We start from the raw sequence: 12660 nt of genomic DNA on the forward strand, positions 1-12660 counted from the left end.
TTACATTAATGGATAAACAGAATACAGAGGACAAAATTACTTTGAAAATAGTCTTATGTTTCTCTGCTCAAAATTGCCGTGAAGTTTTTTTGCTGTGTCCTGAACGGATGGTTGCGCAGTGGCATTTAAGCAGAGAAATGTCCGTATGATTGTCATTGCTGGAAGCAATGTGCAAATTCTGTGTAGCAAGCTGGTGTGCATTGGTTACAGAAATGTTTTAGGTTTAGTAGCTGCTTAAATATCTGTCTCTGCCTTCGTAGGGGCTTTCGTAGGTCTGCTGCCTAATAGCTAGCCTTATAGTACGCAGGTTTCCGAGGCCCTGCCTGAATGCCGCCTGACAGAAAACAAAGGTTAATTATGTCTGAAGAATAGCTGTGTTTTGCTCTGCGTAAACCAGAGTGCAGTGAGACAAATGGCGTTAGTTGCAAGAAGATCCTGCCTGAATTTTGGGGAACCTTTTGTGGTTGGTTTCTATTGCACTGCCATAGTCTGTTTTGCAAAAGATAGGTATGACTTATTTCTTTCTCATAAGGGGATTTGTAAAGATCTTAACCACCGTGTGGCTGCAGAAGGGCACAGGGGTCCAGGTGAGCGTCTCCCGTTATAGAGTTTAAGGCCTAAGTGAGGAAGTAAAAGAGTATCAGTGGTATTGCTAGAGACTGTAGGAAAGCACAACAAACTGCCTTGTAACTGGAGAGACCAGGGTGGTCTCACAGTTCACTGCAAGGGAAGACTGGAAATTTTGGAAAAACAAAAATCGTTCTGTATCTCTCTTTAGTATGCAGACTAAGGATGTGATTCCTGAATTTTTTTATTTAAGCATTACAGGAGGGGAAATAAATACTTGCTTTCTGCTTCGTAGCTGGCTAATAACCACTATGTGTCTTTTCAGTATTGCTGTTACTGTATTTATGGAGTGAAGAGACTTCACTCACAGCTACGTGATAAAATGCCTTGGTACATGTTTCCCCTGGAGCAGGTTCGCTGCTGTGGCAGCAGTATCAGCAAAAGGCCAGTCCAGATCGCTTTAAATACACACCGTCTTTCCTTTTTAGACACTTAAATGTAAATGCATTTTGGCTACAGCAAATGGCTGTGGAATGAATGTACAGGCAGTGCAGGGGAAAGGGGAAGAGGGAGAGAAAGAAAATAAGATGAAAATGACTTAGTTGTATACTTTATCCTCAGATTGGTTTTGCAGTTAGTACTTGCTTCCTCTGCTCTCCATGTCTAGCTGTGTGTATACTGGAAAGAAGGAACACAGTCAACTGGTTCAGCACTTACAGAAGCAGAAATAAGAGGGAATCTGCTAAAATAACAGTAATCAAAGAGGAAAAATGGGTTGAGTTTTCGCTTGTTTAAAAGGAATACAGTAGAGGACTCTGCTAGAACAGAGTTAAGATGAGCTCTTTGTTTGCAGTATTGGGTGGAAGAGCTCAGTGGTGCAGATTACAAATTTGATTTCATTGCTAAAGTGGATTTAAGGTGTGATCACAAATTGATTAAGTTGTCTGTCTCTTTGTATTTATAATCTTCATTATCACAGACTGCGTGGTAGGATTCATCCCTTCAAATTTGGCCATTTACAGTGGAGAATCTATCTGTGAAATATCTGTCTAGACTCTCCTTTCAGTTAAAGGAGAGAAATTGCTGCTCCTGGAGTGCGATTCATCTCATCCCGGTACACCTTGGGCCTAAACAGGTCAGATGAATTGGACTCTAGAAGTTCCTATTCCTCTTCGTTGACTTAAAGGAAATCCAGAGAAGTAGTTCACATAAGGTTGTTTGTACGGTAAAGGTCTAAAGTTAAGGAGACCAGGCTGATACCCTGAATGTCTACAATTATTTAAGTCTAGTTCGGAAAGCATATAGTTTCCGTCACAAAACCACAGCTGGGCATTATTGTGAGGGCACAGCATGGTACCATAGGATTCCTTGAGAATAACAGGGCAAAAAGCTTTGCATTGTCTATCACTTACAGGGTGGGGTTTTTTTTATTTATTTATTTTTTAAAAGCATATATATGTAGTCATTTTTACTTACTAAAAATATAGTTTTGTGGAAAAAATAGAGATATCACTTCCAGAATTAGACTTTCCTGTTCAGAACTTAAAAGATACTTCTTTTCATTACCTGTAAGAAATGGCATGCTGTTAACTGATACGGAAAAAGGAGACCAGTTTGAAAACAATGCAGCTTTGCAAATGTTTTAAGACAGTAGCTGTTCAGGTGACAGGTTTTGTAAGCACTGGAGTACAGAAGTATATTTCTAGGTAATGATTTAGATAAATGTGAGTTCTGCTGAAATGGCTGTGGTTCAGAAAGACTTTTCTATGTTACAGAATGGAACCATGAGGCTATGCACTGGCTGAAATTATACAGATATATCATGCTTTGATGCGTGTTCAGTTTTTTCCCTTTAAAAAGCTATTTTATTGAAGCTAAATTATTGTAGGGATATGAAAAGGTATAGTTTGCTCTGAATTTATCCTTGGAGGGCCAGCAGATCATTGCTTTTTCTCTGAAATTAGATAGAAGGATCCAGATGGCAGATTTCAAGCCCATCAGGTGTTTAAAATATGCCCCTCAGCTAAAAAGAAGTATTATAGTTAAATCTGTCATGGCCTTTTTATTGCTCTGTGATACACTTGACAACTGCAGCCGTGAAAGAGAGAAGCTACAAGGAGCCCAGTCGGTCTGAAGTGGAGTAGGTCAGTGGCTGGTTTCATCGGCTGCCCCGGGGAGGTTGATAGACGTACAGACCTGCTTTATGGAATCATTAAATCCATCATGGTGTAGGCTCCCATGGAGGCAGTGAACTCGTTCCCATAGTTTCTTCCAGACACTGTGCCAGGCATTAGAAAAGCAGTGGAAGTGGCCCTTGGAGGGAATAAAACAGGGTGCCCCCCTCCCACTCACCATCCTGAAGAAGTCTACAGAGTCCTCAGTGGTAATAGCGCAGGCCATTTGGGCTGATGCCCCGTGCAGCATTTCGCGGCTGGCACTCATTCAGACCTGCCACGTTAGCCTGAGTGCTGATAATTCGTATCCCGGGATCCTTTTATCTGAACAGAGCAATGTCTCAGCTGTATAGCCTGGCAGAGGAGTTACGCTGCTTTTCAGATACCTTTAAAAAGCGGTAGAGGCTTTGCTTGCGACCTGACACAGCGCTGCTAATGATGAGGAAAGAGTAAACCTGTTTGTGCTGCTCTAGTATGTATAAACATTTACAGCCAAGTCAGCTTTCAACAAAGGGCTGATTACTGCCTGATTCAGAGAAGAGGATGGGTTTAGTTTGTTTAGTGTCTGTGCGTTTGTAGATGTTTGTATAGACAGCGGCTTGGGGAGGCTGATACAGTTTTGGTCCTTGCTTTTTTTTCTCCAGTGAAAAAAATGAAAGGAATAAAGCAGACACTTTCTTTGTTTTTCAGTACGCCACAGGGAAAGGTAGTCTGTAACTTGGTATGCGTTAGCAAAAGACTCGTTCTACAGGACAAAAGAACAAAACCTATTTCCAGAAGATCATATGACCATAGTCCTGTATAAGCAGACTCTGATAACTCTGGTGAATTGTGAGGGTTATTTTTAAGAGTGAAGGTGCATGGCTGGAGTGAAATAGATTGCCATTAATGATGCCCTTTTAATGAAGACATTATCCTACAAGAAAGTTATCCTGAGTTAACTCTGCTTTTGTCTGAATTCTTTCTTTCATTTTAGATTCCAGAGGGGTGACTACCACATCGATGTGTGCATCAATGACTATCTGGATGTGTTCTGCCCTCACTATGAAGATTCGGTGCCAGAAGATAAGACCGAACGCTATGTTCTTTACATGGTGAACTTTGATGGTTACAGCTCCTGCGATCACACCTCCAAAGGATTCAAGAGGTGGGAGTGTAATCGGCCGCATTCCCCAAATGGACCATTGAAGTTTTCAGAGAAATTCCAGCTCTTCACTCCCTTCTCACTAGGATTTGAGTTCAGGCCAGGCCGGGAATATTTCTACATCTGTGAGTATACAGAGATTTACCATTTTTGCATAGCAGATGCAAGAAGTGCAGCTAATTTTTCACCTCGGCTCTGTGGATGTGCAGAGGGCCAAACTGTGTGTGATGCAGATGTCTGACAGTGAATGCAGACTTAACTATCCCCAGATACATTAGCTAGGAATCTAGAGTGAAAATAAGATTAAAAGCACAGCTTCTTTTCTCACATGAAATAACATGTCAGCCTATTCACTGAACCGCGGCTGACTTTTAAAGGAAAACACACTATTATATTTATTCTAACAGTCTGAAGTGGGGGAGGGAGGAAGAAGGGATGGCTGGAAGTTCTCCCTAAATACAAGGAAAAATAACAAAATCCAGGGATTTCACATCCAAAAGAAGTAAGTACTTGCTCAAATTAAATATTTGTGTCATTGCAATATTTGTCATCCAGGGAGAGTGAAGGCTGTTCAGTTTGTAAGTGCTGTAGCTGCTAATATCAATAGTCCAGCAATAGCTAAAGTTGTAATTTCTGAGGGTAAATATACTAGCATCAAGCCAAGGGGCTCTTTATTACTTTTTCTTCCCCCCCCCCCCCCCCCCCCACTTAGAGCAGCTGTTCCTGTAAGCGTAGGGGGATGTGGAATGCAGTGGGAGCAGATTCCGAGCAAATTAGTATGAATGAGCTCTCACACCTGCCTTGGTAAATGATGGGGAACGCTGTGGGCTCGGAGCCCTTCTCCAAGGAGCCCTGCATCCGTGCTGCTCTGGGCACCACAAATGGGCTGGAAGGAAGAGGAGACACAGAGTAACATCTGGGGCTAAAGAAATAAAAACATCAGGAGGTTAAAAACCGAAGGGTTGAGCTACCTGATTCTAACAAACGCACCACGTAGCTGTTGCTGCTTCAGCTGTCTGGTTTGGTTAATCCTCCAACAAGGATCTTATTTCATCAATCTGTTTTGTACCTGAATCTTCCACTTCTCAGCAAGTTTTGATTGTTGCAACTACAACTTTTTGTGTGTTTTTCAGTGTTAGACTAGAGAGTTAAAAGCTTTAGATAGAATGTAGATCCCAAGAAATACTGTCTTCATGTCTGTAGTTGGCCTTTCTACTGTGAAACAGTCATTCCACCTCATTTCACCACAGAAACTGAGTGTGTATGATCCCTATTTTTCAGCCTCATTTCCTCAGTATTAAGATTTTTCTTTTCCTGCTTTAAATATACAGAGAAATACAGTCCTGGTGGATTGTTTTCAATTCATTTCTTTTTCTTCCAGCAAAAAAAAAAAAATCTGTAATGAGTGGCATTTCAGCATCAGAAGAACAGTGCCTTGTTCTTGTGCTGGAGCATAATAATAATAATAATCAGAAAAAGAATAATTGAACTGTAATATTATTTCAAAATTGTTTTTAGTATGGTGCTGAGAAGTCCTGTAAAACTCTACTGCCATTTCAGGGTCACTTAGCAAATAAGAAATCAGGGTGATAAGAAGAGTGTTGCAGGATAAATGCACTGTGTACCTTGTTTGCTTAATCCAAGTCACCTTGCTCTCAAAAGCTTCCCATTAAATTGAACAGGAGTTCTGTTTGTCTGAAAACTACAGTACTGGGCAGTCTGTGGACACTGGATTTTGTTTTTGACTACTTCAGTTCCTGAGCATCGTCAGTATAACAAGCAGGAGTACTTAAGCTAGGCAGTGCAGTCTCCTTCGCGTCATGTGGTTGCAATAAAATGCAGCGCAGGTATGACATCAGTAGCTGCAAGCATAAAGGAACTTCCTTATCAGTTTTCTAGATTTTAAAAAAAGACAGAGAAACATTTAATAAAGGTGAAAACCACAACAAGGAAGTAAAGAATGAGAAATCTCAGCTTGGTCTATCTAGGTAATGGCTTCACTGTTAAAACATACAAAGTCCATTGAACTCTCAGGCAAGACATTACTATTGATATACACCTAGGGTGCTTATGGCTGGTTTTCCTCATTTGTGGTTAAATTCAGTATTTCATTAAAATCATTATGTATCTCCTATAACATTCATTTAACAGAGTCATTTAGCTGTCAAGGGCTTCCTTCAAAATAGTTGTTCCAAAGTGCTTTAAAATACGAAGAGTTTTATGATGTTCAGCTGAGTTTAGATGGAATTATTTTTTTTTAATGAAAGGTAAAATAGCAAAAAAAAAAAAAAAAATAGCAGCGAAGAGCTATTCATTTGCTAGCAGCTTATTGGCCTGGTATTCAGTAAAACTAAATTTTTAGACATGTTTAGAGAGACAAAACATTTTTCTTCCTTTTCTGTGGCCGAAATACTTCCCCATCATTTTTTACTCTGCTGAGGCAGAGTAAACAAGGTGGCAAGGTGAACAAGGTGGCAGTTGCAGAGGAGCACGGTACGCTCTGGCAACAGCTAAACGCAAACTCTCTGCGGGGAGAGCTGTCCGTCCCGGTGTGTTTTTCTGCTAGTCTGTGCCGAAGGAGGAAGGCGGTGAAACGCCGTGCCTCGCTTCCTCGGCGGGCGCCCTGGCGCCGGCCGCCGGGACGCCCGCGGTACCTCGCTGCGGCGGCCGGAGCCCGCTTGAGGAGGGGGCGCAAAGCGTGGCGCTGAGTCTAGACCGCAGGGAAGACGGCGGGACGAAGTGGCTGGTTAGCTATTTAAGTTAGTTACTGTCTGCTTGGTGCTGTTTGGAAAAGATCTGTTGTTTGCAGATCTCCTTGCTTTGCCTTTTACGGGGGTTACTTGCCCCTCCTGCTTCTGTTATTTTTGTCAAGTGCAATGATTTGACAACCATCCCAATCTCTTTTTATTCTCCCAAACCATTCGTTTTTAAAATTGCCGCTGCTGTTTGTCATGCCTTCCTGCATTGCCCAGATGAAGCTGGATCTCTTTTCTTTGCATGTTCATTCTAGGAAAATATAGGAAAAATTAACTTTCTGGTATCAAATCTACCTTGAAGAAACGAATTCAGTATTGCAGACATGAAGTCAACAAGTACTAATAGAGTTTAAAGCAGAAAAGGTTATTAAATATTTACAGAGAAATTAGCTTTAAAAAGGTGGTTTTAATTAGGGAGCACATAGTAGGGGGGCAGGGAGAGTAAATAATAAATCATGACCAGAAGATTCGATTTTTACTTAGTTCTTAGCAGGCTCTCACCTAGGGTTAATATACTTCAGTCACAGGTGAAATAATATTACTACTGGAATGGAAGCAAGTGGAATATAGAAAAAGTAGAATTTAAATACTTCATGGGATAATTGCAGTTTTAATCTTTTGGAAGGGAGAAAACGTTTGGGCTTGCAGGTTAAGATAGGGTACCGCACAAAGGATGACAAACACACAAAACAAATCATAAAATATGGGATTTTTGCGTAATTCAGAATGAAGGTGTCCTTTTCAATTCTTTGACACCCTAAATGAGAAGTGATTTATTAAGGTAATGAGTAAAATACCAATAATAACTTGGCAAGCAAATATAAAATCCGAGTTGATGGGGGGTGAGGAAGGAAAGAAAAACCAGTAAGACAACACCACTAGAAACTGACTTGGGATAGATTACGGCAGGATCCCAAGAGCGGTTTTTCAGCCAGCCTCCTGTGTCGATTAAAGCTAGATCCCATCCTCATATTTTGAGGATATCATGGAACGTAGTATCAGAAGTTTTACTCGTATTAAGCTGTATCAGATGTACTGCTTTCCTCTAAGCCAGCTATCCTGTCAAAGACCTAATGCTTGATATAATTTATTCTTAACAGATCCATGTTGTTTTTACATCATCATCTTATCCTCCTAAGAATGTACACATGTTGTTTGCTTAATCATTTCAGCATTTTTTTTGACTGCAGACTTCTGTACATGCTCTTCCCCCTTTTCTGAAGAGACCAGATAGCTTTGCTGCTCTTCCCAGCCCTCTGCTGCCCTCCTGCTCTCCCAAGGTCTTGAAGACATTTGTTGGAGGTTAACAGGCTTTTATATGTAACTTATCTAATTATAACTTAAGTGGTTCTTTCTCTTTTCTTATAGGGAAAGGACTTCCTTTTGTAGTTTAAAAACTGCGTTGTCTTACCTATGGCTTATTTGTGTAACCTTTTCAATTAATACTTGCTTCTAGTTTTAGCTCGTGCGTGTGTCTTTCTGATTGCATTTCAAGATGCTTATGCCGTTTCTTTGTATCATCTCTAATGGTGTGCCCTTGTCACCATTTCTTTGTACGAAACTTCTGATCGTTGATTCAGGAAGCTTTCGGTGCAACCATATTGCTGCTGACCACCTCAGGATAGTGTGCACTTAATGATTTGGATTCAGTTATGGTTTTAAATAATAATTCGTTCATTTTTGTTAATAAAAAAAAAAGTGATCGAATTAAAAAATGCAGGTTGTAAAGTTGTGCTTAATTTTATGTACAGTTCTTCATAATAGCTTCCTGCTTTCCTCTATGCCTTTTCCTCTTACAATATACCCTCAGGGGACCCAGTGCTATCTGTTCCCTTGATCTTTTTTTTTTTTTTTTTTAATTTGTCTTTATTCCTGATTATCTGTTTTCTCTGTACTAACTCCTTCTTTTCTGAAACTTCTGACTCTTACCTCCTGATGACTTTTATTCAGATTTCATTCTGAACTGCTTCTCTAGAAGAGAATTTGTGATTTTCAGAGTCTAATAAAGTTGTCTCTCTTCTATTAACTCATTCCATGGCTGGGCCTGGAAATTGTCCTCACGTTGTTCCAAGAACTTGGGGGACTGTTTGAATACTGCCGTCGTTCTTCTCTTAACAGCTGCCAGCATGGTTGCACTGCCCTCATTGCAACCATCTGCGCACCTCTGGAGGCTCCTGTGACTCAAAAAAGAAAAAAGAATCTTAAGGAAAAAGCAAGAGTAGAAAAGGTTTATGATATCTCTGTTATTAATAAACAGAGATATCATAAACCTTTTCTACTAGTTAGTTAATCTTTACCTTATTAATAGGTCTGTAGCTGAACTTTTTTGAGCCAGTCACAACTCTGACTCAAAGAGTCAGGAAAGAGTCAGAACTCTTTTTGATGCCAGTTTAGCTGTACTCACTCTTTGCTATATTTTGCATTCTTACATTTAGGTGTTCAGTGTTTGTTTGCCCTGTTACTTTTCCTTTAGTCTCTTCTATGATCCGCTTGGTTTCTCTGTCTTCTGCAATACCATGTTTTTTGATTGCGGGGTGGTATTTTGGGGAGAGTTTACTTGCTTTCCGTCTCAACACTGTAAATATACCTTAAAATCCATACTGTAAAATTGTCTAGTTCCTATTTCCTTCTTTTTACTGGAGATCTTTGTGATAGAATCTGAGCTGAAATACCTGGTCGGCCACAGAATTGCTGGAGGTAGAAGAGAACATGAAGCTACCATGGCTTGATGGTGACAGTAGGGATTTTTATTTATTAGTAAAGAATTATTGACAGAACTAGGGCTGTTAGGTCAAGGGGAGGAACCATATGCATCCCTGCACAAATCGGCAGCGTAGGAAGGGCATTGGCCACTTCTTTGAAAATTAGCACATAATTAAGAAAATAAGTTCCCCGTGATTAAGAACCTGGAATAGCCTCACAAATTGTCAGCTTGGCTGTTATTTTTTAGGATTGGTTTGAGTATAGGAAGGATTTGGGGACTTTGTAGAGACAGAGTTGAATAGCCTCTAACGCTGTGCAGGAGAAAAATAAAAGTCCTATAGACTATAGTATATTAACAAGATTTCTCAGTATCTTACATGTGTTCAAGGAACGATATTGAACAGGCACACAGAGCTTACCACTCTTGCTAAAGCACCGGTTTAGTAGTAGTAGCTACCAGTGTTTTGCATGAGGAGGCACAACTCGCTGAGAGACTTGCTTGATTTAGAGATCTCTTTCTGTTCTGCCAGAGATTTAGGTTGAGGTAATAGGAGCACAAAACAGAAGGACTATGACCTTTAATTTTTTCTTATCAGAAAAGTCAAGTGTGATTCCTCTCCCCCCCGCCCCCCAAAAAAAAACCAAAAAGTTTGCTTTGAATAAAAACACTTAACTTGATAAAAATAACTGAGACAAGTCACAAAAAAAAAAAAAAAAAAAAAAAGAAAGAAAAAAAGAAAAAGAAAAAAGAAAAAGAAAAAAAGCGTTTTGTCCTCATATGGACCAGGAAACACTGCTCGTCATACCCCTGACTGTAAGTCCACTGATATGCTGATATCCACTGTCTGAGGTCATGAGAGCAGAATTTCTCAAGATCTGAGTCTGATTCATATGAGGAAGTTTCTGCTGCAAAATGAGATATTTTAAAGAAACCGGTGCAAACTCTGTTGCGTCTTGGAGAACGTTAGCCTCAACCAAAGATTATGGTAGATGATTAAGTTACTTCCTTTGCATAATAATCATATAACTTACCTTTTCTGAGGAAGTTGACTGTTACGGATATTGATACTGATATTATCATATTTCAGTATGAGTAGTACAGTAATAATTAACTAGTAATATTCTTGAAAAACATTCTTTGCATCCAACTCTTGGAATATATGGCTTTTCTGTGAGCTGTTACTGTTATTCCAATAAAGCTAAATCTTTTAGCAAAGCTATTGACATTGGCATAAATTATTACCATTCTGGAAATTCAAAGGAAACATAGGAACAAACTTTATCTACATTTCCACTCATATGAATGTTTCTTTATCCCGGCAGCCTGATGCAAAGTTGCTTTTATGTAAAGAAAAATTGCTCCTTTTTGCTCACTGATGGAGCTAATACTGATCCTACTTCAGACTGGCGTTGAGGTAGTAGAGGAGAAATTAATTTCCATTTTGATGGTTATACTCGATATTTCTGGGTATTTCTGTCCTCCTGTTTGTCATTATGATAAAATCAGTTACCTCTTAAAAACACCTACTGTAGACCTTGTATATCTCTTTGTTAGGGAAGTTGGGCATCTGCAGACTGCTGGAGCTGCTTGCTCCAGCTCCTTGACTACATACATCCGCAGTACTCTTTCTGTAGTACAAAACTAGACTATCTGTACATGAAAACGAATTATTTTCTTTCTCCACTGACCACAATCTGCAACTGTATGAGCAGAACTTTCAACAAAGTCCCTAATTGTTTTTTCTTCTGTCAATAAATTCTGGGATTGCGAAAGGCGTGATTTGGGATATTTTTTCCCCTTGATCCTGTCAGTCCTGAGATTCAAAGTCTAATGTTTGGCTTGGGGCAAAGTTTGGCCTTTAGCTTTCGGAAAGTGCTGACTTGTTGAGCGCTAGAGAAATGAATAGAGTAAATTGATACAAGTCTGTGGCATGCCATACTAAGCTTATATTGGGGACAGCTGAGTCACTATAGTTACTCTGTAGGCTAAAGATTCGTTAAAATTAATTTCTACCAGTGGGAATGATTAACTTTAGTAGCAGATATCTTACTTGCAAAATGAAGACTGGATTTGTCTTCCAGTAAGCGAAAAAAGGCCATCTGTCTGCAGTTCCACAAGTGTTAGTTAAAGCAGAATACTGCTTGTGTTTGTGCTTTCTTGTTTCTTTTGAAGACAAGAAGCCAAAAGATCCCTTCTCGAACTCTCTGCAGGCATTTTGGCTTGCACAAAGAGCTAAAAAAATGAAGGTTAACTAAAGAACATTTATTAGGGATGCTGAGGGAATCTCAAATGTTTTTAATGGGTTAATTGCATTTTTCTTTGGGGGAACATTGTTTATTACCAGGTCCCCCATTAATCTTTCAGTCGAAGTCTGATCAGCATAAACATTGATGGTACTTTGACAGCAGGGCTTAGACATGCCGCTGTGGTACGAATCCTGCTTTGATAGCTGGTTTACCTGAATCACTCGACACTCTGAATGAAAATCAAAGCAATTGGAATGGTTTGATAAATGTGTGCTTTAAAAAATATTTTTTTGTGATAACAGTAGACAGACAAGGAAGGTGACCTTTAAAAGGGAATTCATGCTTAACCATGTGTATAGATTAAAGGACTAGTTTCTATTAGAAAGCATCAGAAGAATTAAGTACTGGCCCTGCTAAAAAGAAAGCAGAGACAATCACCAGAGGCTAATAGATGTTGATGTTGGTGGTGCTCTTAAAATACTGAAAGGGAGTGTTAAAAGCTGTTGAATAATTTGGGACTAGGGAGAAATCCATATAAAAAATGAAGAGAGAACCCACAGAAGTGTTGGTCCCTATTGTTTAAGCTTTTCAGAGAGAATGTCTTTTAGATAACAAGTTAAAAGATGGTGATTTGGATTCATGTACTTCAAAAATTCAAGAGCCATTAAGATCCTGATAGCAACAGAAATATAAAAGAGAGGAGGATATGCTGCACATCTGTAACTTTGAAAACAGTTTCATGAGCATATTGTATAAAGTCTTAACCCCTGTAGAAAGACCACCAACTTGTGTTGCTTTCTACTGGTATTGGATGTTAGAATGAGAGAGTGCCCACAGAGAGAAAGTGTGAGGAACAGGTTTTTTTTTACCCTCTGTCATTTTTTCCCTCCTTCTCCAATGTGCTGAAAGAAGACCAGTTCATTCTGCAGGTGAATAAAGTTGTGTTGAATGTTTTTATATGATTCTATCAAATGGCAGGAGTTAAGAAGGTAGACAGATTACAGCTTGGATAAAAACTACCAAGGAGTATTAGCAGCCTGATAAGTCCATAGGCTTTAGAGGGAGTGGT

At 39.6% G+C, this 12660-nt stretch overlaps 1 protein-coding gene across 2 annotated transcripts in view; it reads left to right on the forward strand.

Annotated features, from left to right (window-relative positions):
- EFNA5 (ephrin A5) overlaps positions 1-12660 on the forward strand; it is a 208448-nt gene that overhangs the window by 164400 nt on the left and 31388 nt on the right. For both annotated transcript variants that reach the window (XM_062600129.1, XM_062600130.1), the window contains exon 2: positions 3718-4010. In XM_062600129.1, the coding sequence (XP_062456113.1) occupies positions 3718-4010 (293 nt within the window). The remainder of the gene's footprint in view (positions 1-3717; positions 4011-12660) is intronic.

The sequence above is a fragment of the Rhea pennata genome, chromosome Z (genome assembly GCF_028389875.1).
Source record: "Rhea pennata isolate bPtePen1 chromosome Z, bPtePen1.pri, whole genome shotgun sequence".
Lineage (NCBI taxonomy): Eukaryota > Metazoa > Chordata > Aves > Rheiformes > Rheidae > Rhea > Rhea pennata.